At 34.9% G+C, this 26,173-nt stretch overlaps 3 protein-coding genes across 4 annotated transcripts; 1 reads left to right on the plus strand and 2 right to left on the minus strand.

Moving 5' to 3' along the window:
* Positions 1-15,725: 15,725 nt before the first annotated feature.
* On the minus strand, positions 15,726-17,772 carry LOC110725439. Its single transcript, XM_021904920.1, has 2 exons — positions 16,443-17,772; positions 15,726-15,859 (listed from the first exon to the last, which is right to left on the minus strand). The coding sequence occupies exons 1-2, from the start codon at positions 17,770-17,772 to the stop codon at positions 15,726-15,728; spliced, it is 1,464 nt and encodes a 487-aa protein (XP_021760612.1).
* A 1,757-nt stretch (positions 17,773-19,529) lies between these two features.
* LOC110725787 (pentatricopeptide repeat-containing protein At3g21470-like) lies at positions 19,530-21,160 on the plus strand. The gene has a single exon (XM_021905255.1). The coding sequence runs from the start codon at positions 19,585-19,587 to the stop codon at positions 21,133-21,135; it is 1,551 nt and encodes a 516-aa protein (XP_021760947.1). The 5' UTR covers positions 19,530-19,584; the 3' UTR covers positions 21,136-21,160.
* Positions 21,161-21,170: 10 nt separating this feature from the next.
* Positions 21,171-25,540, minus strand: LOC110725788 (psbP domain-containing protein 4, chloroplastic-like). Of its 2 annotated transcripts, XM_021905257.1 has the most exons (5): positions 24,964-25,537; positions 22,371-22,474; positions 22,107-22,218; positions 21,618-21,845; positions 21,171-21,525 (listed from the first exon to the last, which is right to left on the minus strand). In XM_021905257.1, exons 1-5 carry the CDS (start codon positions 25,286-25,288, stop codon positions 21,461-21,463), a joined length of 834 nt encoding a protein of 277 aa, XP_021760949.1. In that variant the 5' UTR covers positions 25,289-25,537; the 3' UTR covers positions 21,171-21,460. The 2 variants fall into 2 exon arrangements, with proteins under 2 accessions (XP_021760949.1, XP_021760948.1); XM_021905256.1 differs by having other exon boundaries at positions 21,171-21,845; positions 24,964-25,540.
* Between the last annotated feature and the right edge of the window lie 633 nt (positions 25,541-26,173).

A 26,173-nucleotide genomic window follows, 5' to 3' on the forward strand; every position in this document is an offset into this window, starting at 1 on the left:
TCTAATGCCGTTCTAGGAGATGGAGGACAACGGAACAACACTCTTCTGCCGTCAGATGATAAGCCGAGGGCTGTCTTGTCCAACTTGTGCGAGCCTACATATCAAAGATTATCAACAAGTATAAACCATTAAAAACCATATCTACATAAGTAATACAAACGAAAGTACTATATTAATGCGTAAATACTGACAATGTAAAGGATAACAATAATTTATAAGGTTAGTACCATAATTGTTAGTCCGACATAAACCGATATAAGATAGTGGTGCGTTGTTCAAAATGTACTTTACATTTGACAGCCACACTTTCAGAACAACACGATTTTTTCCATCAATATTGACCCTAACGGCATCAAAGTAATCACAGGCCTTCTGTTCTTGAGGGCCAAGCTCTCTTTCAGCAATATGGCCGAAACGAGGATGAGGCCGAAAGAAAGTTCTCCTGATTGGAAAATCTTCCGGGACACTCATGAAAAAGAACTTATCCTGCCAACCTTTACAGCTTAGGGTTTACGGTAAAATTGTGAGAGGTCGTATACAACGACCACCAACCCTCAGATTGTCCGTCACGTTTCAAAGTTATTAACCTCCTAAACAAATTCAAGGTTAACGAAAAATTTTTATATATCAACACCCAAACCAGGGAAATGACAGCGCGAATAGTAGGAGGAGTAACTTGTACCAGGCATACATTCCATGCCTTAAAAATTTTAGCAATAAAAGGATGGAGAGGAAATCGGAGGCCGAATTCAAAGTGTTTAGCATAAACGGCGATATGACCATCAGGACAATCAAGAACAGTGGCAAAAGGTGGTGGGAGTATTAACTCATACCCATCCGGCAAACCGTAAAATCTTTTTGCCTTACGGCAATACTCTTTTTCTTCGGCTAATTTCAACCAAACCTTGCTAACACTAGCTTCAGCGACCTTACTGTTAGAAGGTAAGATAAGAGGTTGTCGGAAATCAGCCTCATCAGTTTCAGACTCATACTCCTCATCTAAACTTTCTTCATGAGTAACTTGAGCCATTATATCAATCATTTCGGCTCTCTCAGGGCTTTCAACGTTGCCACCTTGATTTACTTCTTCATCGCTATCATCATCATCACTTAACACAGATTTGAGGGAATCATGAACAGGAGATTTCGAATCTCTTTCAGACTCGGAGCTAGAGGAGCTTATAACTTGTGCTTGGCCAGGCCTTTTACTTGTCTCAGGCCTAGAGCTTGGTTCAGCCTCAGCGGTCTGAGATGGGTTATCAGTCGGCCTAGATCTCGGCATATCAGAGGTTCTGATGTTAATATTTCCGACGTTGCTTCCATATTGATTAAAATCAAGTTTATCGGCAAAACTCCGCAAATGATACCGGATGCTAACAGGTTCAATTTCAAGAACCTCAACCTCCTCGGGAATGTTAGGGTTTGTAGGGCGTCGTGCCTTTTCACAATCCGCTAATATTTTATGGCGATAAAAAGCCTCCTTTTGCTCTATATCTGATAACAGCTGAAAAGGATCGTCGATATTATCAGACAAAGACGAAACTCCACTTTGCTTATGGCCGAGATCTTTTCCCAAAGACTGCCTAATAAGACGCCGCCTAACAGTACTAAGGGGGGTTTGTTCTTCAGAATTATTATTGGACATTTAATAAACCAACTAAAAATTAAAAAATGGGTAAACAGCGAATGTATTCCAACGCATGCAAATTGAAATTGAAATCTTTAAAATACCTTCAGCTACTTGATGGCAACGACGATGCAAAGAAGAATATCAGACGCTTCAGTAATGCGAAAAATCCAGCAAGACCCAATTGCGGTTATCCAAAAGCCTTCTCCGCTAAAATTCGCAACTTTTAGTGAATGAAGTGTGAAAATGTGAAAAGGAAAAAAAAAAGAAGAAGAGAGAAGTTAAAAAGGAAATTGAAAAGGTGACGTCTGATATGACACCTAGTCAGAAATCTAACGGTTAGCATAAATAGTTAATTTAAAAATCGTTAGATCATCAACACGTGTCCTCTACTTTATATAATTTTCCCGCTTAAAATTTAAAACCATTTTAATTAAAGTAAACCTTGTTTGCAAGGTTACTTGGGGGGAAAAAACGAAGTTTTTGCGCTCCCAGCCTAAATATAGTTAAAGTAAACCTTGTTTGCTAACGGCAAACAAGGTTACTTGGAGGGAAAACGAAGTTTTTTCGCTCCCAGCTTGAATATAGTTTAAGTAAACCTTGTTTGCTAACGGCAAACAAGGTTACTTGGGGGGAAAACGAAGTTTTTTCGCTCCCAACTTGAATATAGTTAAAGTAAACCTTGTTTGCTAACGGCAAACAAGGTTACTTGGGGGGAAAACGAAGTTTTTTCGCTCCCAGCTTGAATATATTTAAAGTAAACCTTGTTTGCTAACGGCAAACAAGGTTACTTGGGGGGACAAACGAAGTTTTTTCGCTCCCAGCCTAAATATAATAATAAGTGACCACGTTAGATCATCTGATCGAACGTCCTCACTTGGGGGGCTAGTTGTATGGGGAAATATCTACATAACGGAAATCATAATGGGCCGATATTAGTTGTATGGGGAAATGTCTACATAACGGAAATCATAATGGGCCGATATGGTTGGACATACCGACATACTGTTTGAATTCGATCCATAAATGGCCTTTGTTAATATCGGCGTTCCTATAAAGTAGACATATCAGCGTATAGGTAGCTGCCACGTGTCGCGCTCACAATTGACACGTGGCAGAAATTACATTACTTATTAGACTGCCATCTGTCACCTAGTAAACATATAAATAATCCGATTTTACTTCATAAACAGGGTAACATTTTATTACACTTTCTCTCTCTCTCTCTTTCACTACTTTCTCTCTCTAAATCACTTCTCTTCTATAAACACTTACTGATTTAATCTTTGGAGTGGTTATCCCCGGATTCACCCCGGGGCTAGCTCATCTCTTCTCTTTGTGTAGGTTCTTATTTGGCCGATAGGAGCAGAACGGGTTATATACTCGAGCTTCGGATCCTGAATTCGGGTTATCGGATTTCTGCAGAAACACATGGTTAGTTGCTTGATATGATCTATACAAATATACAATACTCGATCAACAAGTCCTATTGTACCGTCCTAGTATATATATGTACATGTCGACCAATTAACGTAAACACAAACACGTACACCGGAAGGGCCAGATTGCGAGAATCTACGGCTATCAAATTCTGTTACACCATGACGATTGTTGCCTTGTTGGTCCATTTGATTTTATACATCCATAGTCTAAGGATAAGGCCATAATAACTAATAAGGGTATATATCCAGCCGTTACCAACCTATTCATCAGTCTTTTCTAGTATGTATATTTATTGTGTGCGCGATGTTGGTATACTTCAAACCCTAAATTTATTCTTCTCGTCTTATTTTATTATTTTTTCATATTAAGATTAGAGCACTGAGCATATCACATCGATCTGTTCAGATGAAATCATAAATATTTTGAAAAAATGAAGTGATAGTAACAACTCTCACTTGCACCATACTTAAAAAATTAAAAAAAAAAAAATACAAGGTTATATTAGACTACAGAGTGTATATTTTTTAATTTTGTACTTTGTTTGTTTTAATTTGTATGTAATAATAAAGTTTTGTTAAGTGCACCCTATTTTTACCTTTTTAGGTCTAATGTAGGGTTTTAGGATTTTGATAGGTTAAGATAAGATAATGTAACACCCTAAATGTGGACTAATATTAATAGGATAGAAGAGTGAATTAGACTGTTGATTCAAGTTAAACAAGAAAAACTTATACAGAGTACTACACGTCTAAACATACTATATAAATAAACTTTTGATCACATTTCGAAAAGTATGTGTGATCTAATTAAATTCATATAAAGTCGTTACAATATACTATGAAGTATGAACTTTTCAATTCATAACTTTTACTTACAAGTAATTACAAAATTAAACGGTGAAACATGATATGTGAGTTGCATTGGATATCATATCATGCATAATGCAACACTAGCTAGTGTGGTTGTGTGAAGACTGAAGAGATAAAGGCAATGTTTTGAATTTACAATATAAATCTTGAATACAAGTTTCATGTGATCTGATGATCAAGAATTACTCAACATATTTTGTACTTCTTCCATTATTTTATTTTATTTACTTATACCAGTTTGACTTTTACGGTGTGTTTGGATTGAAGGAAATGGAGGGAAAGGAAGGAAAGGGAAATGGAGAGATGAAATATCCTTCATTTGGATAACAAATGTGGAAGAAAGGGAATTGGAGGGGAGAGAAATGGAGGAATTAAATTACAAGAAATTTATCCCTCCAATCGGTTTTGGGCTCCGTTTATCGCGCACGGTAACCGGTTTTGGGCTCCGATTACCTCGATTGCCTGAAATTAAAAAAAATATATTAAACCACCACCATCTCGCCGGTGAGGGAAGGTGGTGGGTCGTCATAGAGGAGGGTATGGTGGGTCGCCCGTCATAAAGGAGGGTATGGTGGGTCGCCCATCAGAAGGGGTTGTGGGTCGTCGGGAGGATAAGGGGTGGTGAAGTAATAAGGGTACGATTGTCCATTCACACCGAATATTGGCGGTGGTGATCATTTTTGTTGGCGGTGTTTAGCAATTCACTTTATTTTAGTTTAAACTAGATAAAGCCCGTGCGATGCACGGTTTGTTAGTATTTTTTTTAAAAAAATATTTTTCATATTATGTGATTTTTGTTATTATATTAGCTTTAAAATATTAGATAAAATTCTTAATCTCAAAAGATAATATTTTGTATTTAATTAATTTAAACTTTAGTATCTTATTCGTCAATTTTGCTTACATGGCATTTGAATTATTTAATTGTAAAAGAAATTAATAATCTCTTATTTAATTGGCTACAACTTAAATTTATAATCTTACATGGCGCGATAAGAAAATTAAATCCTACGTGGTTCTCTAAAAACTCGGGGAAAAACTCCCCTTTATATATATATATTAGATTAAACTTGGTAGTCCTGATTAACCCTTATCACAACTTATCTGAATTTATTTTTTCTAAACTTATCTTATCTGAACTTATTAACCCTGAAATAAGTGAAAATAAGGTGAACATAACTTGGCTTTAGAGATGGATTGGAAGGAGGAAATAAAAATGTTAATAGGCTAAAGTCATATAAAAAAACAATGACTATCATTATATTATTTCTTTTTTACGGAACATTATATTAATTTTTTATCAGCTAAATTTGGTTTATTTTTTAATGTTAAAATTAATTATAAGTCATTTATCTAATTTTTGAAATCTATTGATTAATTTTGAAATAATTCTTTTTATAATTTTTCTAATTAATTTTCAAAATCTTGTTTTTATTATAAGTAAAATTAAAAATAATAATAACTTTATTTTTAAAACTTTAAAGAATAAAAAAAATAAATTTTAATAATATGAATTAACATTTATAATTAATTTGATATAAAACCTAAATAAATAAAAAAATCAGCCAATATAAATGTGAATAATGGTAGTAATTTTACAGGAGACTACCATAGAATTTTACTAAAAATTAATGTTATGGTACGATAAAAAGATTCATATTCAAAGAAATTTATTTTAGTGTTTATGTTATTTTATTTTATTTTATTAATTTTTAAATTGTGATTCATATAAGTGATAGAACTCTCTTGAATGGAAAGTTGCGGTATTCCGGTATTCCCTTTAGTATATCCTCTTTGTTTCTCGAACATATTGGAAAACTTGATCTCTTTTCTAAAAAGTTTTTTTAAAAAATTCCATATATTTACAAAGGTAGGTAAATGAGTGACTTTAATTTTTATTTTTTTTTTTGAAATAAAATTGATTCATAAATAAAGTCATACGACATCTACAAAGAGATTTAGATCTAATGAATACATAATAATTGAATCAAATAAAAACATTCCATAAGCAAAACTACGATCGTTGTTGCAAATCGTACATTCTTCATACCCTCTTTCATATCGCTGTGATTTACAGCCTTCATTGGCGAGGGGGTCTATCGATCTGTTGTAGCCTTGCAGAAAATTTCCGTCTGATTCGCTAGATTGTAATCGACATATTAACCTCTTTTTCGATCTCGCACAAAAATTTACCCATGAAACAACTCTATAGCAATCCATAAAATAAAAAAGCGAATCCTCCCTCAAAAGAGAGAAGAAAAACCCGGTCTTTCGAAGGAGCCAAATCTTCCTAAAGAAGAAGAAAAATCCTGTCTTTCGAGGGAGAAATATTCCTGCTAGAAGAAGAAGAATTATTATTATAAACCTAAAACAATAGAAAAAACACACAAAAACAAACAATTGGGCCTTTCCACCGATAAAAATCGATAAAAGCCCCTCCAAAATTCAACAATAAAGGCTAGGGTTTTAGAGAGAGAAGAGAAGAAAGAGAGGCAGAGGATTTTTGACAACTAGGAGTAGTTTTTACATGAGTGACTTTAATTCGAAGAAGGCAATGTAATGAAATGAAAGATGACTCATTCACTATTGACTTTTGCCAAATGTATATTGACTGCTGCCAAATGTTTACGCTCAATCATTCATGCAAGTGTGCATGCAACTAAATACGATTCCATGTGTGAGTTACTACATACGTAAAAATGTAATGAAAAGTAATTCATTGCTAATTAATAAGTCATAATATTAATTATAGCAATACTAATAATTTTATTGATTCCTAAAAAAATCTAGTAGAGAAACATTATGAACTAGTAATACACTGACCTGTTCTCTTTAGCCTAATTTCAGTTCAGTTTAGTTTAGTTTAGTTTATTTCATTTCAGTTTCTAATTTTCTTCTCTCATAAACAATTTAGTTCAGTTAAGTTCAGTAAATCAGAGCAGACCCTATGTATTTGCAATAACTTATTTGTAAGATTGAAATTTATGTCAAAAGATGTTATACATAAATGATACTCCACTACTCGTAGTGAACTAGTGATACACATAATTGTTAGTTAGGGCTATGTTTTATAAAGAACTAGTGACTAATATACCATGTCTACTGTTTTCATCTTTATCTCTAACTAGGTTAATTCCCGTGTCATGCACGGTCATAATTTAATTTTACCATAAATAAATATGATGTTAATTCAACAATAATTTATCCAGAAAATTTATTTGTAACAAAATAACTTAAATTAAATGTAAAGATTATTGAATTGGATTGTATAAAAAAAATCTATAGTAATAGAAACTTAGAAGATATAACGTTTTATTAGCTTAGGTAAGTAGGTTAGTACCTATATACGAAGTCATATACATTTGTCCATAAATTTTTGACACACTTTGATCGGCATAATATGAAAATTTATTTGAGTTCATTTTACTTTAGGATAATTAGTATTCCTTAATCAACTTTTTAAATATATTTTTAGTGAGTAGTAGGTTCTTTTAAAATAAAATAATCACATAAATGTTTAGAACAATTAGATTTAATTTTCTAATATATGTTATGTACGAAGTATACTATAACAAAATTATTTTGTTCTTATAAACGTTATGTATAGTTTTAAGATTAATACTCCGTAAAAGTATGCTACCAAAATGATTTTTCTTTAAAATTGATATTGATAATATTATAATAATCTTGGAAAACAATATATTCCAATACCTTATTTTTTTTAATCTATGTTAGTATTTTTGTAATTAAAAGTTTTCTAGTACATATAGAATATATGTAAAAAAATTTAATTGAGTAATATTGGATTAAATATGTTGTCAAAATGGAAATGACTATTATTATAGGTTAAAAAATATATAGATGTCATTAAAATATGGCAAAAAAATTAAAAAGGAAAGGGAAAAAAAAGGGGGAAATTTTTTAACCAGGAAATGACAAGTGTCATTCCTGGTTTCGCCTTTAGTATAAGTTATTGATGATTGATTGATTAAAAGTTTCTTAGTATATATAGAATATATGTAAAAAATTTAATTGAGTAATATTGGATTGAATATGTTGTCAAAATGGAAATGACTATTATTATAGGTTATAAAATATATAGATGTCATTAAAATATGGCAAAAAAAATTAAAAAGGAAAGCGAAAAAAAAAAGCGGGAAATTTTTTAACCAGGAAATGACAAGTGTCATTCCTGGTTTCGCCTTTAGTATAAGTTATTGATTGAGTAATATTGGATTAAATATGTTGTCAAAATGGAAATGACTATTATTATAGGTTATAAAATATATAGATGTCATTAAAATATGGCAAAAAAATTAAAAAGGAAAGGGAAAAAAAAGGGGGAAATTTTTTAACCAGGAAATGACAAGTGTCATTCCTGGTTTCGCCTTTAGTATAAGTTATTGATGATTGATTGATTAAAAGTTTTCTAGTATATATAGAATATATGTAAAAAATTTAATTGAGTAATATTGGATTAAATATGTTGTCAAAATGGAAATGACTATTATTATAGGTTATAAAATATATAGATGTCATTAAAATATGGCAAAAAAATTAAAAAGGAAAGGGAAAAAAAACGGGAAAATTTTTAACCAGGAAATGACAAGTGTCATTCCTGGTTTCGCCTTTAGTATAAGTTATTGATGATTGATTGGTTAAAAGTTTTCTAGTATATATAGAATATATGTAAAAAATTTAATTGAGTAATATTGGATTAAATATGTTGTCAAAATGAAAATGACTATTATTATAGGTTATAAAATATATAGATGTCATTAAAATATGGCAAAATAAATTAAAAAGGAAAGCGAAAGAAAAAGCGGGAAATTTTTTAACCAGGAAATGACAAGTGTCATTCCTGGTTTCGCCTTTAGTATAAGTTATTGATTGAGTAATATTGGATTAAATATGTTGTCAAAATGGAAATGACTATTATTATAGGTTATAAAATATATAGATGCCATTAAAATATGGCAAAAAAATTAAAAAGGAAAGGGAAAAAAAAAAGCGGGAAATTTTTTAACCAGGAAATGACAAGTGTCATTCCTGGTTTCGCCTTTAGTATAAGTTATTGATTGATGATGATTGATTGATTAAAAGTTTCCTAGTATATATAGAATATATGTAAAAATTTTAATTGAGTAATATTGGATTAAATATGTTGTCAAAATGGAAATGACTATTATTATAGGTTATAAAATATATAGATGTCATTAAAATATGGCAAAAAAAAAATAAAAAGGAAAGCGAAAAAAAAAAGCGGGAAATTTTTTAACCAGGAAATGACAAGTGTCATTCCTGGTTTCGCCTTTAGTATAATTATTGATTGAGTAATATTGGATTAAATATGTTGTCAAAATGGAAATGACTATTATTATAGGTTATAAAATATATAGATGTCATTAAAATATGGCAAAAAAATTAAAAAGGAAAGGGAAAAAAAAAAGCGGGAAATTTTTTAACCAGGAAATGACAAGTGTCATTCCTGATTTCGCCTTTAGTATAAGTTATTGATTGATGATGATTGATTGATTAAAAGTTTCCTAGTATATATAGAATATATGTAAAAATTTTAATTGAGTAATATTGGATTAAATATGTTGTCAAAATGGAAATGACTATTATTATAGGTTATAAAATATATAGATGTCTTTAAAATATGGCAAAAAAAATTAAAAAGGAAAGGGGAAAAAAAAGCGGAAATTTTTTTAACCAGGAAATGACAAGTGTCATTTCTGGTTTCGCCTTTAGTATAAGTTATTGATGATGATTGATTCTTCATATTTATACTCTTAGCTTCGCCGTATCATTTTCATCTTTATCTCTATATTTATTAAAAATGCCACTAAATAAATGTTTTTTTATTCATCATAAAGAAGAATTTGTATTTTGTGATTCAAAATGGAGGAAATTAAATATTTTGTATTGAAAATTCTACTGTAGTATAGAACTTAAGATTAGGCATGTAGGTGGTACTAGAATGTGGCACGAGTTACAAGTAGATTCCACAAAACTCAGCAAACGTGTCAGGGACACATGCATGCAATGCAAAGATACTCCCATGCTTCGATTATTTGATTCTCAATTGACAAAACTGCATAATAAACTGAAAAATAAAAGGACTACAGAATGAAAGATTAGCAAGATGAATGAAGAATTGAAGATTCTCATCCTTATCCATTATTAATTATTTCCCGAATTAATGAAATAGATGAATTAAATTGACTACAAAGTTTGTCGTGGGGCAATTTAGTGATGCGATAAAATCTTAAAACCTCATTCAAACATGTGCACTTATTATGAATTGCTGGACATTTTATAATTAAGACCTGTGACCTCATGATAAGTTGCTAGATAAGATATATAACTCCCTAACTATATAATATGTAACTTCTTCATTATCATAAATATTTCGTCTTCATTCATATAAATTGTTCGGTTCAAATATTTAATAAAAACAGTTCTACGTACTCGATCAATCTGAACGAGGAAAATGGCTAATGTTTGTATGACTTGTATGAGTCCATATGTGGAATGTTAGTTTGGTTGCAATTAATTTAATATTTCTAGTTCAAATCTCAAAAATTGTTGCTCTTTTTTTTTTTTAATTTAGCGGTGTGTATATATTATTTCGTGTATATTAGTAAATTTAGTTTGGATAATATATATGCTAGTAAAAATTTAAAAAAATATATATAAAAAAAAAAAAACACTCAAAAAGGATTTTTAACAACCCCATAAAAAATAAAAAAAAAAATTATTTAACACCAAAATTTTTTTAACAAATTTGATTTTACCACCACTTAAAACATGTTATGATTGACTGAATTGAGCTGAACTGTGAACTGTTTATGAGAGAAGGAAATTAAAAACTGAACTGAAAATAATCTGAAGAGAACAGACACTTAACTGATTTCGTTCAGGAATCTGTTGAAGGAGTTATGTCTTCGATAAGTGCAATTACTAGATATATCAAGGATCACTATTATGGAGATAATAAGTTCGTTCTTTTAGGTCGTCATTGTTTGTTGCTAGTTATGACAAATGATATTTGGGCTAGTTAAATGGTCCAAAGCCCAATAGAAACGGATCCTATGAGGTCACACACAAAGGTATTGGGTTAAGCAAGTTAGAGGCCCATTAATGGGCCTCATGAGCATTTAACTAATCATGAAATGGATTGGGCTAACATAGTTAGATTAGAATTAGGTTTTGGGCTTTGGACATGGACTCTTATTTAGAGATGAGATCTATAAATAAGATCCCTGCCTAGGGTTGCAAATAAGCAGTCATAATTCACACACGGTGTATTTTGACATCAAGGCAACCAATCCCAAAACCCTAATTCCCTCTATAATTCATGGCTCCCTCTCCTTCCCCTTTGGACTCACGGTCGGCCACCCTTGGTGGCGCGTGTGGTGGTTCATGGTGGTTCGTTGCTCGCTTTTCTCCGTTCAAGGTTGATTGAAGCGTTCAATCACGACTAATAACTAGCATTAGTGTAGGTCTTAATCTGTGCCTGTGGACCAAGTAGAGGAATCACGCTTGGGGTTCTTTATCTCCCATTGTTCTTGCTCGATCGCACGTGGAATCACGCTTCAAAGGTACGATTATATGTTCTTTATGTGTTATGCATTAGATCTTGGGATTAGGTACTATATGAATATGATTCATGTTTTTCCGCTGCGTAGTACCTATAATTCCCTACATCCGTTAAGTGGGGCCATAAAGCCACATGTCGCTTTATTTTTGGCAAAAAAAAAAAAACCTAAAACTACCCAGCCACCCTAGCCCCACCACTGCCACCTTCTTCTCCACCTTCACCCACAACCACCAATGCATCACTTTCCCCTCCCTCACCGACCGACTTGAACCCACCCCCTCCCGGCCTTTTCCCACAGCCCTAAACTACCCCAAAACCATCTAATGGACTACAACCTCCGTTCCCCAAAAACGGCCACGAATTCGGTCATTAATGACCAAAATCAGCCGATTAAGGCCACTCAGCCCCAAAATCGGTCGATTTCAACCATAAATGGCCAAATTCGTGGCCGTTTTGGGGAAGGATGGTTGCAGATCGATTAGGGTTTCAGCCATTAATGGTTAGATGATTTTGGGGTGGATTAGGGCTGCGGGAAAGGGAGGGGGAGGGTTCAGGTGGGTTGGGTAAGGGAGGGGGAGGGGATGTACCGGCGGCCGCATTAGGTGAAGGTGGTTGTGGTGGGGCTGGATAGATTTAGGAATTTTTTTAATTTTTATTTTTTAAAAACAAATAAATGGTGACACATGTCACTGTGGATCCCACTTAACAAAATTTTGGACGGATATCATTAAGTAGTAGTAAAATCCATTTTTTTAAAAAAAAAAATCCAGTGTTAAAATAATTTTTTTTATGGGGGTATTAAAAACCATTTTCGAGTTATTCTTCTGGTGTTAAAATCCAAAATTTCTTAAAAAAATTAAAATTTCCTCACAAAGTCACAATATAACTTTCTAAACCATACCAATTTTTTTTAACGGCTATATAATATTTGTTGACACCGAAATTTTATTAATTATTAGGTGTCAGATATATGTAAATAAGGAGATAATATAAAAAATTATAAGATATTTATCTTATGAATCTCATAGATTATTATCTTTTACTGTACGACTCTCTATATAAAGAGGGTCGAATCTAGGGTTTAAAGGAGTTTCAGATGGAATAAGTCATAAAGACCTCATCTCCTCCCTACTACCAAACATTGTAGGTACATAGTATGGATTAAGCCGACAAGGCCCCGTACTATAAACAAATATCAAAACATAGCCCTTTGGAGAGAGGAATCAAGAGATGTACGAGAGTTGTAACCCACAAATTATCAATAGAATCATTGTTCCCGTATATTTTTCTACCTCTTTAATTATGTATTGCAGGTTTGAATTTTTATGGTTTACAATATCTATAGCAAATTAATTTCCAAAACTTATGTTTGAACTGTCCTTTAAAAAAAAAATAACTTATATTCACAAAAAGTGTAAGTTCTTACATAATAGTATTTATGAAATAAGTGAAAATAATTGAACATAATTGAGCCTATTTTTTTGAACTTTTCTTAATATAGTTTATTCTTTTATTCAATTCAATTTATTTTTGCCAAACTTATTTTTATCAGACTTATTATTTTAGTTGATTTTAACTTATCTTTGGTGAAACTTATTTGATAAGTAAGCTACTTGCCTTCATGTGCTGAAAACAAAAGGAATAATGGGTAATAGAGTTATAGTTTGGTAACAATCGTGGTTTTGGTATAGTTGTTGGTGGTTATAGTTAAGAATATATATACAAATTAAATTATAACATGTAATAAATAATTACAATAAACGTAAAAGTTAATACTAATACATGATCATCCATCAACGTAATCATCAACATGATTTATATGGTACAACAAAAGTTCATATATAAATGGAAGGAAAGGTATACAATAACATATGTTGTAGCTAATTTATTTTCTATAGCCACTCAATATAAATTTCTTAATCAATCACAAGAGGAAAGCGAATGCACTAGAGAAGGGGAAATGTAACACTTATTATTATCCATTAAATTTACTGTATGATTAACAACACAATTTATTTTACACGGCCTTTAAAGAATACAAAATGAAATCAAACAGGTCCGATTCTTTTTCCAAAATAATTTGGTATGTAGCTATTCTATAACTTTTTCTTGGATAGATTTTTTTGTCCATTGTCACTATAAAAGTGAGGTGGTGGAGAAAACAAAGGAAAAAAAAATATGTAAGCTAATCTAAGTATCTTTCCAAACTTTTGTATCAATATTCTATAGTAATGTGACATTTTTAATAATACTTTCCAAAATAATTGGCTATAAAAAAGAATACAATTGTACAATAATAACAATATTAGTGCATTTTATAAGGAATTTTTAAATTCTATAATAACGTGGTGGCAAAAATGTATTGATTCATACCAAGAACCAACAAAGCAAAATAATAATTGAAATAATAAAGCAAATTCCAATGTAAGTAAGTTGTGTTCCATTTTGCTATGTCCAAATCAACCAAAAATCTATCAGTTCACTGGTCATATACTCATATTACATGTGGTGCTATCTACTCCGACCGACCTACTAAAAATAAGAGCATTATTCGATTGAATTTTTGCAATTTTAGAAAATGTGGTAAAGTTATTTAATTATGTGATTTAAATTGATGATTTATGAGCTAATTAATGGCTTTTTTGGGCAAGGCAGCTAGCACTCTATGAAAATTCTTTTTGCCCTCGTTGAAAACTGTCTTTAGGCAAATGTTACATCATAGGATTGCAATGACGCCAATGAGTCAAATAACTGTTTATGAAGTTATTGGCCATGTTTGATAATTGGCTTTTTAATGGCTTTTTGGTTAGCTTTTGGCTTTTGGCTTTTTAAGGTGGTCAAACAGCCAAAAAATGTATTTGGTAATTGACTTTTTAGTCAGCGAAAAAGCTGGCTTTCAAGCCAAAATGAAAAAACTGCTTTGAGTAGCTTTTTTGTTGGCTTTTGGCTTGTTGGCCCACAAATTATCTAATAAACAGCCAACAACCACTAATTAATTTACCAAACACTTTTGTAAACAGTCAACTTAAACAGCTAATTTCAAAAGCCATTATAAACAGCCAAACATTCCAGCTGGTCAAACAAGCCAAGTGAATCAGCCAACAGCCAACCGCCAACAACCATTTGCCAAACAAGGTATCAATACAATCGAGTAGGCTGTGTAGCTAGATAGGTATAGATTATATTTCGTGTAAAATTGGGGTCTTAACGATCCATATATAAATCAAAGTTAGTATGAATCTAGTTAAATTTTGAGTTGATATTGAAATTGATCAACCTTAGCCCAACTTGATAACGATCATATTACTAGGTTGGGCTAGCCTAGATCGAAATTGGCCAAAAAATAAGGCAGAAGTTCTATTTGGCTTAAGTTGATGCCTTCGGCAAAGCATGAGCTGCCTGGCTGTTTAAAAGGATGAAAAATGTTTCCCATTCCTTCTGTTCAGCTATTCTGCTTGCTAGCTAGCACTTCTATGTCTATATCTCTATGATATCCAAACTTCAATTACTATAATAGGTGAAGAACACTAGCCATTGTGACTGCATGAGAATACATGGATCCATAAAATAGTTGAAAAAAATGTTAACGAGAGGACCAAATTAAACAAAAGTTTAAGCTAATAGTTGAAATACATGATTGATTTTTTTTTTTTGACAAACATGATTGATTTTTTTATTCTATCATATACTAGCCTTATTACTCCACACTCTTGTAAGACCATAATAATTTATTCACATCAAGTGTGGATTGTGGAAGTATAGTGTGGTTGAGACTTTCTTTTTTATAATAGTGACACTTGACATAAATTGTGTGGTCTCCGTACGACTTTATCGTGTAATTGGAACGTTTTTTCCAATTTGAGCTCTAAACGTAAACTATTGACAAAAATGGTTGCGTGGCAAAACTATTTACCAAACTAAGCTTCCAGGGTAAATCGCTGTCTCGGACAGCGTTTTACCCCTGGTTTTTTTTTTAAAAAAAATTCAACTGGTAAACGCTGTCCCAGACAGCGTTTTACCTTCTGTATTTTTTTAAATTCAGTAGGGCATAAAACGCTGTCTCGGACAGCGTTTTATCCTTGGGTTTTTTTTAAAAAAAAAACCAACTACAACTATTTTATATGTTCAACATAAAGCGCTGTCTCAGACAGCGCTTTATGCTTGAACATAAAACGCTGTCTCAGACAGCGCTTTTTTGCTGGAAACAGCAACCAGCATCCAGGCAGAAAACAAGCTTCACCAAACAGCTTGCATGCTGCAGTCCTCCAACAGCCACCACAACAGCCAGCTCCACAGCCCTACCGTCCATCGTATCTGTTCACATGCAATTTAACAAATCCCAACAGAGTTAACGCATTAGCAATTAACCAAAATGTTAACGATCAAATGTTCCAAATGTTATTAAATCAAAATGTTCCAAATGTTATTAAGTCAAAATTTTCTATTACAAAATAATTCCTCCATCTACGATTACAACGAATTTCAGTTAACAGTCATGGGTCCTCTGAGGTTCTCGATGGACACGTTGCCCGGTTATGGCCCTGAACGTGACAACGACTACATTTGCTCGCGGGCCGGTTAGTCTCATCCATTTCATTACGTATGCGCTTTGACCTTGGTCGCCCTATTCCACGCAACATGCTCCCGTCGGGAATGATTCTGGGACCGTTATAGGGCGTCCAGGTTGTCTCGCAAGGGATTGGCCAGAATTGCGGCGCGTATGTGCTCGTGTATGCCTCCGATTGCAGCACCGGGTCAACCCACGGCCGCTCTGATAGTGAGTACGTTGCACATACGGCTAGAACGTGAGAACATGGGAGGTGAAATATCGTAGGTTTGTTGCAGGTACACGTTCTTAACTGAAAGTTAACAGTATGTTTATGGCCTCCTTTACTACCAAGTCGGTCTCCCCTTTCTGTTGTAACTTGGTAAATATGCAATCGACGGTTATACGCATCCACTCTGTGATATCTGGCTTTTGCGGTGTTCTTCTCTAGAATGGCAGTGACCTTGGGGGGGTATGCAAGTCCCTGTTCAAATCTTGCCTCAGAAGACTCCCTTCTCAAAGTGAAATATTTGTTAACTCTATGAAAAGTTAACTCGACTAGGGACATGATCGGTAGAAACCGTGCTCCCTTCAACACGTTGTTGAATGTCTCAGAGAAGTTAGTAGTGCAAATCCCGTATCTACGTCCAGCGTCGTGAAAGAGGGACCACATGGTGAACGGAATTTGAACAATGTACTCCATTGCCTTGTTACACGCCTCACTAATGAAACACAGATCGCCGTGTAGTTTTCTTTCCTGCCTTTGGTACGCCGTAGCCTTGAACATATCTCTCATGTCGTTTCGTCGCACGTGAGTCTTCAAGTTAGAAGCTATGTGGCGAACACAAAATCTGTGATAGGCTCGCGGCTCGGTAAATCCAACGTTCGGATCAGTCATTGCTGCAATGATCCCAGGATGTCGGTCAGATATAACACAAAGGCCATCTCGTTGAGTGACATGAACCCGAATGCAACCCAGGAACCAAGACCAGCTGGAGGTGTTTTCCCCCTCAACCAACGCAAATGCTAGAGGAAATACTTGGAAGTTTGCATCAACACTTGTAGCAACCAACAGTGTTCCTTTGTACTTCCCGTACAAGTGCGTCCCATCGATACAGATAACTGACATACAATGTTTAAAACCGTCGATACAAGGGACAAACGCCCAAAACACTCTTTCAAACACTTCCATGTTGCTGTAGTAAACACCGTCAACCAACGCTTTGTACTTCCACACAACACACGTTCCCGGGTTTGACTGTTGGAGGGCTTGCATGAAGTGCGGAAGTCTGCCGTAAGAACTCTCCCAATCACCGTAAATATCAGCTATTGCTTTCCCCTTTGCATACCATGCCCTCCGGTACGGGACATCGAAATGAAATTTCTTGGAGATGAGTTCTTGTATGAATTCAACTTTCAAAGACGGATCTTTCCGAACAAAGGACTTCACAAAATCTGATATTAACGACGAATCCAAATGCGGGTGATCAGTGGACAATACTTCCGTGACACAGTTCTCCCGGTGCGGGCCTTTGTATGTGACTAGGGCGAAGCCACGCGAGTGCTTACTAGATTTGGTACCCCGTAGCATCCAACCACATTTTTTCTTACACCGCAAATGAAGCACACTCTCATTCGATGTAATTGTGGTGTAGAACTGATTCCTCTGTATGGAATACATCTTCACCATTTCTTGGAGCACTTTCTTACTTTCGAACCACATCCCCTTCTCAAATTCCCCCCCGGAACAAACGACGTATGACTACCCGATTCGGCCCAATCCTGATCAACTTCGTAGTTCTCGTTCACCTGACTGAACCAAGGAATGGGAGTTCTAACCAGGGGCTCGCCCACTTCCATCCGAGCAGGTTCTACATCCATGTTCTGAAGTCCATCTTCCTCCTCTCCGCTATCGGCCTCATCATTTGTGTACACATCATACACAGAAAGTTCGTTATTCACAATATCTTCGTGCAGCATTCGACTGAAAGATCCCATCCCATATTCAGTTGATGGAATGTCGTGTGACGGCACTTGAAAGGGCTCTGTGTTGTACCCAGAAATACGTGTAGATTGTTGTTCTGGCCGAGTACTTTGTTGGGTACATATAGGCACCGTTTCCACATATATTTCAGTGGGAACACCCTTCATTGCAACAACGTTCCTTAGAGCTGTCACATGCTTATTCGTAGAAACCGGTAACACTTGAACCCCATTGCCGGTCTCAAACCTCATTTTAATGTGTACGTCAACGGTCATCGGGTCTGAACCAATACTACTATGAACCTCATTCATCAAATCATTCATAGTCATGTTCGGTTCTAGTGTTAGTGGTTCCATATTTCCCCCACTATACTCGACCCGGGGTCCATCAAACAGAATTTCTCCTCCCCACCGGCATAACAAAACTACATTTTGTGACGCCATATTCTACATAACCAAAACACATTTTAGGATTATCGAAATCTAGAGCGAGGTAAATTATCAACATTTTCATTAATAATTAGCAACAATTACATGCAATTGACATGAATTAACAACAAGTAAGAGCAATTACATACAATTCACAATAATTAACCACAATAACTATGCAATTACACTAAATTCAGTTTAGGGCTAACCACGAAATTGAGTGAGTGAGTGTGAGAGGGAGGAGGGCAGCAGCAAGGTGGCGGCAGCAGCGGTGGCGCAAGGGTGGGCGGCGGCGGCAATGCGGGTGTTTGAGTACGGTCGTGGTTTAGTGTGAGAGGGAGGAGGGAAAGCGTTGAGGTTGAGGTTGAGTTCTTGCGCATTCTGCTGAAGTGAACATGCTGATATATGGCCATGAAACGCTGTCCCGGACAGCGTTTCATTTAAAAAAAAAAACAGGGCATAAAACGCTGTCTCGGACAGCGTTTTACCCATTGAATTTTTTTTAAAAAAAACCCAAGGATAAAACGCTGTCCGAGACAGCGTTTTATGCCCTACTGAATTTAAAAAAATACAGAAGGTAAAACGTTGTCTGGGACAGCGTTTACCAGTTGAATTTTTTTAAAAAAAAAACCAGGGGTAAAACGCTGTCCGAGACAGCGATTTACCCTGGAAGCTTAGTTTGGTAAATAGTTTTGCCACGCAACCATTTTTGTCAATAGTTTACGTTTAGAGCTCAAATTGGAAAAACGTTCGTGTAATTGCTCCTAGAAGTCTAGCAACACATGGAGTATAAAATAGGTCTTTCTTAATATCGACTTTCTCTATGCTATGTTATACACTTATACTCTTAATAAATTACTCGTACCACAAATTCATCAACCAGCACCCTTCGATAAGAATTACTTGTTCATAATTCTGCCCCGGCCCGTCTCATTGACATCCCTAGACCCTAGTCGTAGACCAATACGAGTAGCATAATTAGCATTATTTGACCCCAAACATCAAATATTAAGCTTGTGACAAGCTCAAAACTGAAAATAAACTTATCCTACTAGAAGGTCTAGAACCATTTGTGTACGTAATGTCAAACCCGACAAATTTGCTTCATGTAATAAGAGATCTCCTAGCACAAAAATCACCAAGAAATGCTCTTCTTCTCTATAACCAATTTCGACGCCAGAATGTATGCAATTTAGATGTAACCCCTTTAATTTTCAAGGCATGTTCTTGTTTATCATTGAAAAATCATGGGAAATCTTTACATGCTGAATCAGTGAAGTATGGAGTAGATTTTGATGTCATGGTTGGAACTTCATTGTTGGGTATGTACTCAAAATGTGGGGAAATTGTTGATGCACGTAAGGTGTTTGATAATATGCCTCAGAGAAATGTGATCACTTGGAATGCAATGATAGCTGGGTACTTGATTGGTGGGGATACTATGGCTGCATTGTCATTGTTTGAAGCTATGCCGGAGAGGACAGTTGTTACATGGAATGAGATGATTCGTGGGTTCGCGGTGATGGGGGATACGGCGATGGCTAGGGAGTTGTTTGATCAGGTGAATGTAGAGATGAGGACTGTTGTGACTTGGACTGTGATGGTTGATGGGTATGCTAGAAATGGGATGATGGAGGCTGCAAGAGAAGTTTTTGAGGGTATGCCGAAAAGAAACTGTTTTGTTTGGTCTGTGATGATTAATGGGTATTGTAAGATAGGTGAAGTTGAGGAGGCTAAGGCCATATTTTATAGAACCCCTGTTAGGAATTTGGTGATTTGGAATTCACTAGTGTCTGGGTTGGCGCGAAATGGGTTTTGTGAAGATGCTATTGATGCATACCGTGAAATGCAAGTGGATGGGTTTGAGCCTGATGAAGTAACTGTAACAAGTGTTTTATCTGCTTGTTCACAGTTAGGTTGTTTGGATGTCGGTAAGGAGGTCCATTTGAGTATCTGTGAGAAGGGGATTAAGTTTAATCAGTTTGTTCTTAATGGGTTGGTGGACATGTATGCAAAATGTGGAGATTTGAATACTGCAAGGTCGATTTTTGAAGGGATGCGTCAAAGGAATGGGACTTGTTGGAATTCTATGATCACTGGGTTTGCTGTTCATGGAAAATGTCAGGAGGCTGTTGAATTCTTTTATCAGATGGAAACTGAAAGTGTGAAGCCAGATGAGATATCTTTTCTTTCTGTTCTTTCAGCTTGTGCTCATGGAGGACTGGTGCAAGAAGGGTTAAACATTTTCTCAAAGATGGAAAAGTATGGAGTAAAAGCAGGTGTTAAGCACTATGGTTGCATAATCGATCTATTAGGAAGAGGGGGGAGGTTAAAAGAAGCATTTGATCTTGTCAAGAGCATGCCGATGAGACCAAATGATACAATTTGGGGAACTCTACTAGGAGCTTGTCGAGTGCATTCAGAGGCCACTTTGGCTGAGGAGGCACTCGAAGATATTGTTCACATGGATTCTAGAAATGGCTCACATTATGTTCTCCTATCAAATATTTATGCTGATTCAGACCGATGGGATAAGGCTGAGGAGATAAGGACAGCCATGCTTGACAAAGGAATAGAAAAGACTTCTGCATCTAGTTCATGCATGTTTGGCATTAGAAACAGTAACTTCTAACTTGCCAGTCCTGTCATCTGTTTATAATACATTAATTATAGGGGCAAAAATGATCTTTCTATTGAATCTCTTGAAGGATAAATACAGCTTTTGCAATTGAGTAGTTGATCATTGTTCACCACCCTGATATAATCAAGGAACGGCCTGTCAGATGATGCCAATGATCCAAACATTCTGCACTTGAGAGGGTCCTTACAAGGTCTAAACTTGTGACTTGACTTTGTATGTCTATTTTACAATATGTTTAGCTAACTGCAAGTTTGCACAATAATAAAGGAAGATTGCTCTCCTATTCTTAGACTCCTTGGATTAGCCGTTAGTCAATTCAAACAACACGGAAAGATTCAGCGATTTGTTTCAGATCCTGGTAATGCCTCTTCCATTGGAGACCTGTAAATTGGCAGAAACATATGGAGTTAGAATGTGTAGCTGCTCTTTAAAAAATACGGAGTATGGAATTAGAATGTATAGCTGCTCCCTACCACTTCCAGTAACACAGAATAGATAGAGCCGATTTCCGGCTGCAGTAGCTGTGATAAAGATGTGAGGTGGCTCCAATTCAAACTGGTAATATCTTCTTCCTGAATGCTCCGCCACATTCGTGCTTAACACTCTCCCTTCTACATTCTCTCCTATTACTTCTGGTCCAAAGGCACTAATCACCTTCTCAGGTGTTCCAATTTCTTCAATTGTAGTATTGTCCCCAAGTTCTATGCACATAAAGTAGCCACATTGAATCATGTTATTCATACTATGTATGAATTCTTAAAACTGACACATAGTCATTAATACCAACATATAGATGCAAAGCTACTTAGACAGAAATCCAGTTTTTTTTTTTTTTTTTTTTTTTTTTTTTTTTTTTTTTTTTTTAAAGGAAAATCAATTGGTATTTTTAGTCTTCAGCCAAAGTTACATTCTGGTTATGCTGATAATTTACAAGAACAATGCCATTGTGCCAGGGTACTCACCGTCTGCAAATCTACGGACTGGAGCAACAACGACAAACAAGCGGCCTTGCTTGGGGCTTGCAAATCTAAGATCAATTTCTGTGCCACCTAGATCTGCAATAGAGACGGGAACCTGCAGTATGAAATCATGAGACAACTTCAGAAGGGCTAATCTTCATGTTTTTTGAAAATAGTATGTGTAGATACAGTTGTGTTATATGTCTAAGTTACAGTCAAAACAAGCAAAGTCCTCGTGAAAGTGTGAAACAGGTTGAATTTCTTTACCTCATCCCAATCTCCAGGGACTTTGAAAAGGTAAGGTATTATTGGACTCCATCCAACACCGTGGCCTCCAGACTTTTCATCTGGTCTCTGGTATGTTCTCCAACCTGTCTGAGCATTATATGACTTATTAGCATCTTATGAACAAACCATAAATAGGGATGACAGAAATAGCTCAGGAGTCAGGAATTATAGAAATTATGTTGCTTTTTGGTTAATGTGAATATGAAACCAATTCTATCACAATTAAGAGTTTGAAAGGTTGCACTGTGTCTTAAATTGAGAACTTTAAGATGATACCTTTCTTCTTCTTAATGTCCATAGTCTATAGTATTATTACTCTAAACAAGGTTAGAATTATTATAGCAGAGTTACTAAGGGGGCTTTGTGTTATCAGTTCTCCCAATGGTATAAGTTTGGAATTAGGAATGAAATCTAGGTGGTATGAGGTTGGAACTTAATACTAAGGGCCTGTTCTGGTATACAGAGCCGAGCCGAGCTGAATTGAAGTGATTGGAGCTTAACTAAGTTAAGTTGAGTTGAACTGAATATTTTATGAGAGAAGGAAATTAGGAACTCAAGTGATTGAAGCTAAACTGAATTGAACTGAAATTAAGCCGAAGAGAACCGACCCTTAATATCATGTGTTTGGTTTTGCTTAGAATGAATAATTTTTTTTTTTTTTTTTTTTTTTGATACCCGAAGACATGGTATGAACCATGCCCACCTCCCCCCTTGGGTTTTTTTAGCCCCATAGCTCAATGGTTTGAAAATTGTAATTTTCTTAAACAAACACAAGGCATGGGTTTTACACTTTTACCCATCATAAACCTATATCTCATACCTAAATTACTTGAACCAAACGCCCCCTAAGAGTTTGTTAGGCACACGAATCATGTAAGTGATATGAACACCAACTTAGTGACTTTTCAATAATATTATTTTTAAGGACCAGAATATATATTGTCTTCTCTGCTGCAAAGAGTTTGTTTTGCTGCAGCAGCCGGGTACACCCCTTAGGAAGCCCACTTACAAGTTACAAGCTTAAACTAGGAGAAGAGATATAGCTTTATTATACCTCCCCAACAACCTAGTCTTTCGATCCCACAGAAGGCCCTTAGACTTCAATGAGAAACTTGATCTTCAAACTAACAAACTTTTGCGGTCACCAAAAGTAGTGCATGACCAGTATATTCTCAAGTGCCTACATGATCCCTTCATGGACCTGATTTTCTTTCGTTCAATGTACTTTACTGGTCATCCTAGAGTCGTTAACTATTACGGAGTAATAAAATGCCAAGAATAGGTCATTATGGTTGCGAAACGTCAGACCTTCTCCTGTGACTTCTAATACGAAGTATGTGATTGTGGCTAATTGAAAGACAATTCTTCTGCATTGCAGAGTCTTGTCAGTTTTTGAAACTTTAAACATTGAGCATGTTGAAGAGCTGACTTTGGGGAACATGATTGATGATGGTGATGTTGGGGAACTGTGGATAGCAATTTCTACCCATGAACAGCATGACATTTAAAAGTTGAAATTGATGAGCATCTCAAAATTGGAGATACTTCCTAGGGGCCTTGACTGTCTCACTGAGTCGCATCACTTCAAGAGTTATCTATTATTTTCTCTATAACTGGAGATCCCTGCCAAAATGCATTGGTTGACCTACCCAACTTTGTGAGCTTGTCATTTGGTAGCTTCTCCAGTTTACACCATTTTGAGATAGGGAAATGTCCAAAGGTATCAAGGAAATTTCAAAAGGCTTATGGAGAGATCTTGCCACATTTGTCAACTATTTGGTTCATCCCTGATTTTCAACTGAGGTAAATTATCCTTTAACTTAATAACTAATCTTCTGTTAGATCCTTTGCGGACGCTCTAAAACTTATTTTTCCTTTCTCTTTTTGTATTAATTATTTAATTTTCCAACGACTGTAAGTTCCTTAATGCAGTACTTCGATAAGCTTATTGATCACATTCACTAAAGCAGTAAAGCTTCTCTTGGGTAACGGTTTCATTTATGCAAACTTCTGTTGTTCAAGGTTCCTTTTATCAACCTATCAATTTATGCTTTTGTATAATCGAAGCTAACTTAGAAGCAGAGCCTGCCTTGTCTGATATATCATATTAGGCAACAAGCTCTCAACTGCTATTATGCTTGATATTTATTGTATGCTTATCCCCAATAAAATTATGTTTGCAAGACCTAAATACCTGATCACAGGTATGCTAACTGAGTGAAGACAGGGCAGTATGCAGATACCCTATGTTTATTTCCTATCCTGAAACTTATCTCCTCATTAATGAAGCTATGTAATGAAATTGATCTCTAGGTTATTGTATCTATTTAAGGTCTTTCTATTCTATATCAGTCTACTAATTTCTCACTGAAAAAGATGCATCTCATTAATTATCAGGATACCAGCATCAGTTCACTGGCTATTTAGACACTTAAAGAATAAGATTATCCTCTTCTGTTCTCATTTTCCCATTAGAAAAATTCCCCAATTAGCTGTCAGATAAGTAAAAAAAAAAAAAAAAAGCAAAAATAATATGAAATGAAATCTGAAATACCCAGATAAGTAATTTAACCTTCTTCATTTGGCTCAGACAATCCAGGTACTCTGCCAGCAAGAGGCCCTTGTTTAACAACAGCCGAACCCGGTGCTGGAAATCCTAAAGCTGTGAGAGAAGTAACCAGAGGAGCAACCCCAGATTGCAGAACTAGTGATCTTCTCTTCAATACTCCAGAAGAAAGCCTCTCCTGATCAGCTCTGTCATTGTCAGATGTTTCTGCTGGATTAAATGATGACTGAACAAACTCATTCCTGATTCGTCGATTTTGATTTCGATTATGTTTTGGCAGATATATATCCCAGGCTAAACAAGAAGAGCTACTGCACATAGTTGATATCATCTTTTCCTCTAGTAATATTACAGGAATATGTAGCAAGAACTGAGAAGAATTATGTATAGTATTGTGAATTATGCTTGAAATGCCAAATATATGGTGTTAAAACTCCAGTGTTATCTGGAAAATTTGTGTGTTACTGATGTAACATAATTTGTTGTGCTTTAAGTGGAGAATTCTGTTGAAAATTGAAGTGTTCTTATTTCTTATTGGTTATGTGTAGTTGTGTACCTGATTGTTGAGAACATAGGGATAGAAAGTTGAGTGAACAAAACCCAAGTCTTATATTCCAACGTTGCTGACCTGACACGTGGAATATCAGGATTTTTGTTGTTCATCATATTATCTCCTCTTCCTTTCTAGAAAATTTCACTAATCATTACTCCGTATTACTAATTCATCCATCTGATAATATAAAATAATACATCCGGTCCAATTTGCTCGCAACAAAGGAATGGAGTATTATTTGTGAGACATAAAATATTCCTTTGTTGCGAGTAAATTGGACCAGAGGTAGTAGTTCTCGTTTCTCTCTTTTTTATTATTATTTTTTTTTACCGGTATTAAATTAAATAATAGAATTAGGAATTTAGGATTGTGTAAAAGAACATAAGCCCTTAATTAAAAAATTTGTGTAAGAAGCAAAAATCTATAAAATACATTAATGACAATTTTAATTTTTGGAAAAATTACATCAGAAGTAATGAATAAGTGAAAAAAAAATCCATTTTTTAAGGGCAATAAACTCGGGAAAAAGTAAAGGTAGTTTGTATGGAATTATTATTATTATTTTTTATTGGGAGTACATTTCAGGTTTTCACACACCCAAAAAAAAAAAAAATCAAGTTGTTGGATATATGACTCGAGAATCAATCGAGGCTTGGCATAAGC

This window comes from Chenopodium quinoa, unplaced genomic scaffold (assembly GCF_001683475.1).
Source record: "Chenopodium quinoa cultivar QQ74 unplaced genomic scaffold, ASM168347v1, whole genome shotgun sequence".
NCBI classification, from domain to species: domain Eukaryota; kingdom Viridiplantae; phylum Streptophyta; class Magnoliopsida; order Caryophyllales; family Amaranthaceae; genus Chenopodium; species Chenopodium quinoa.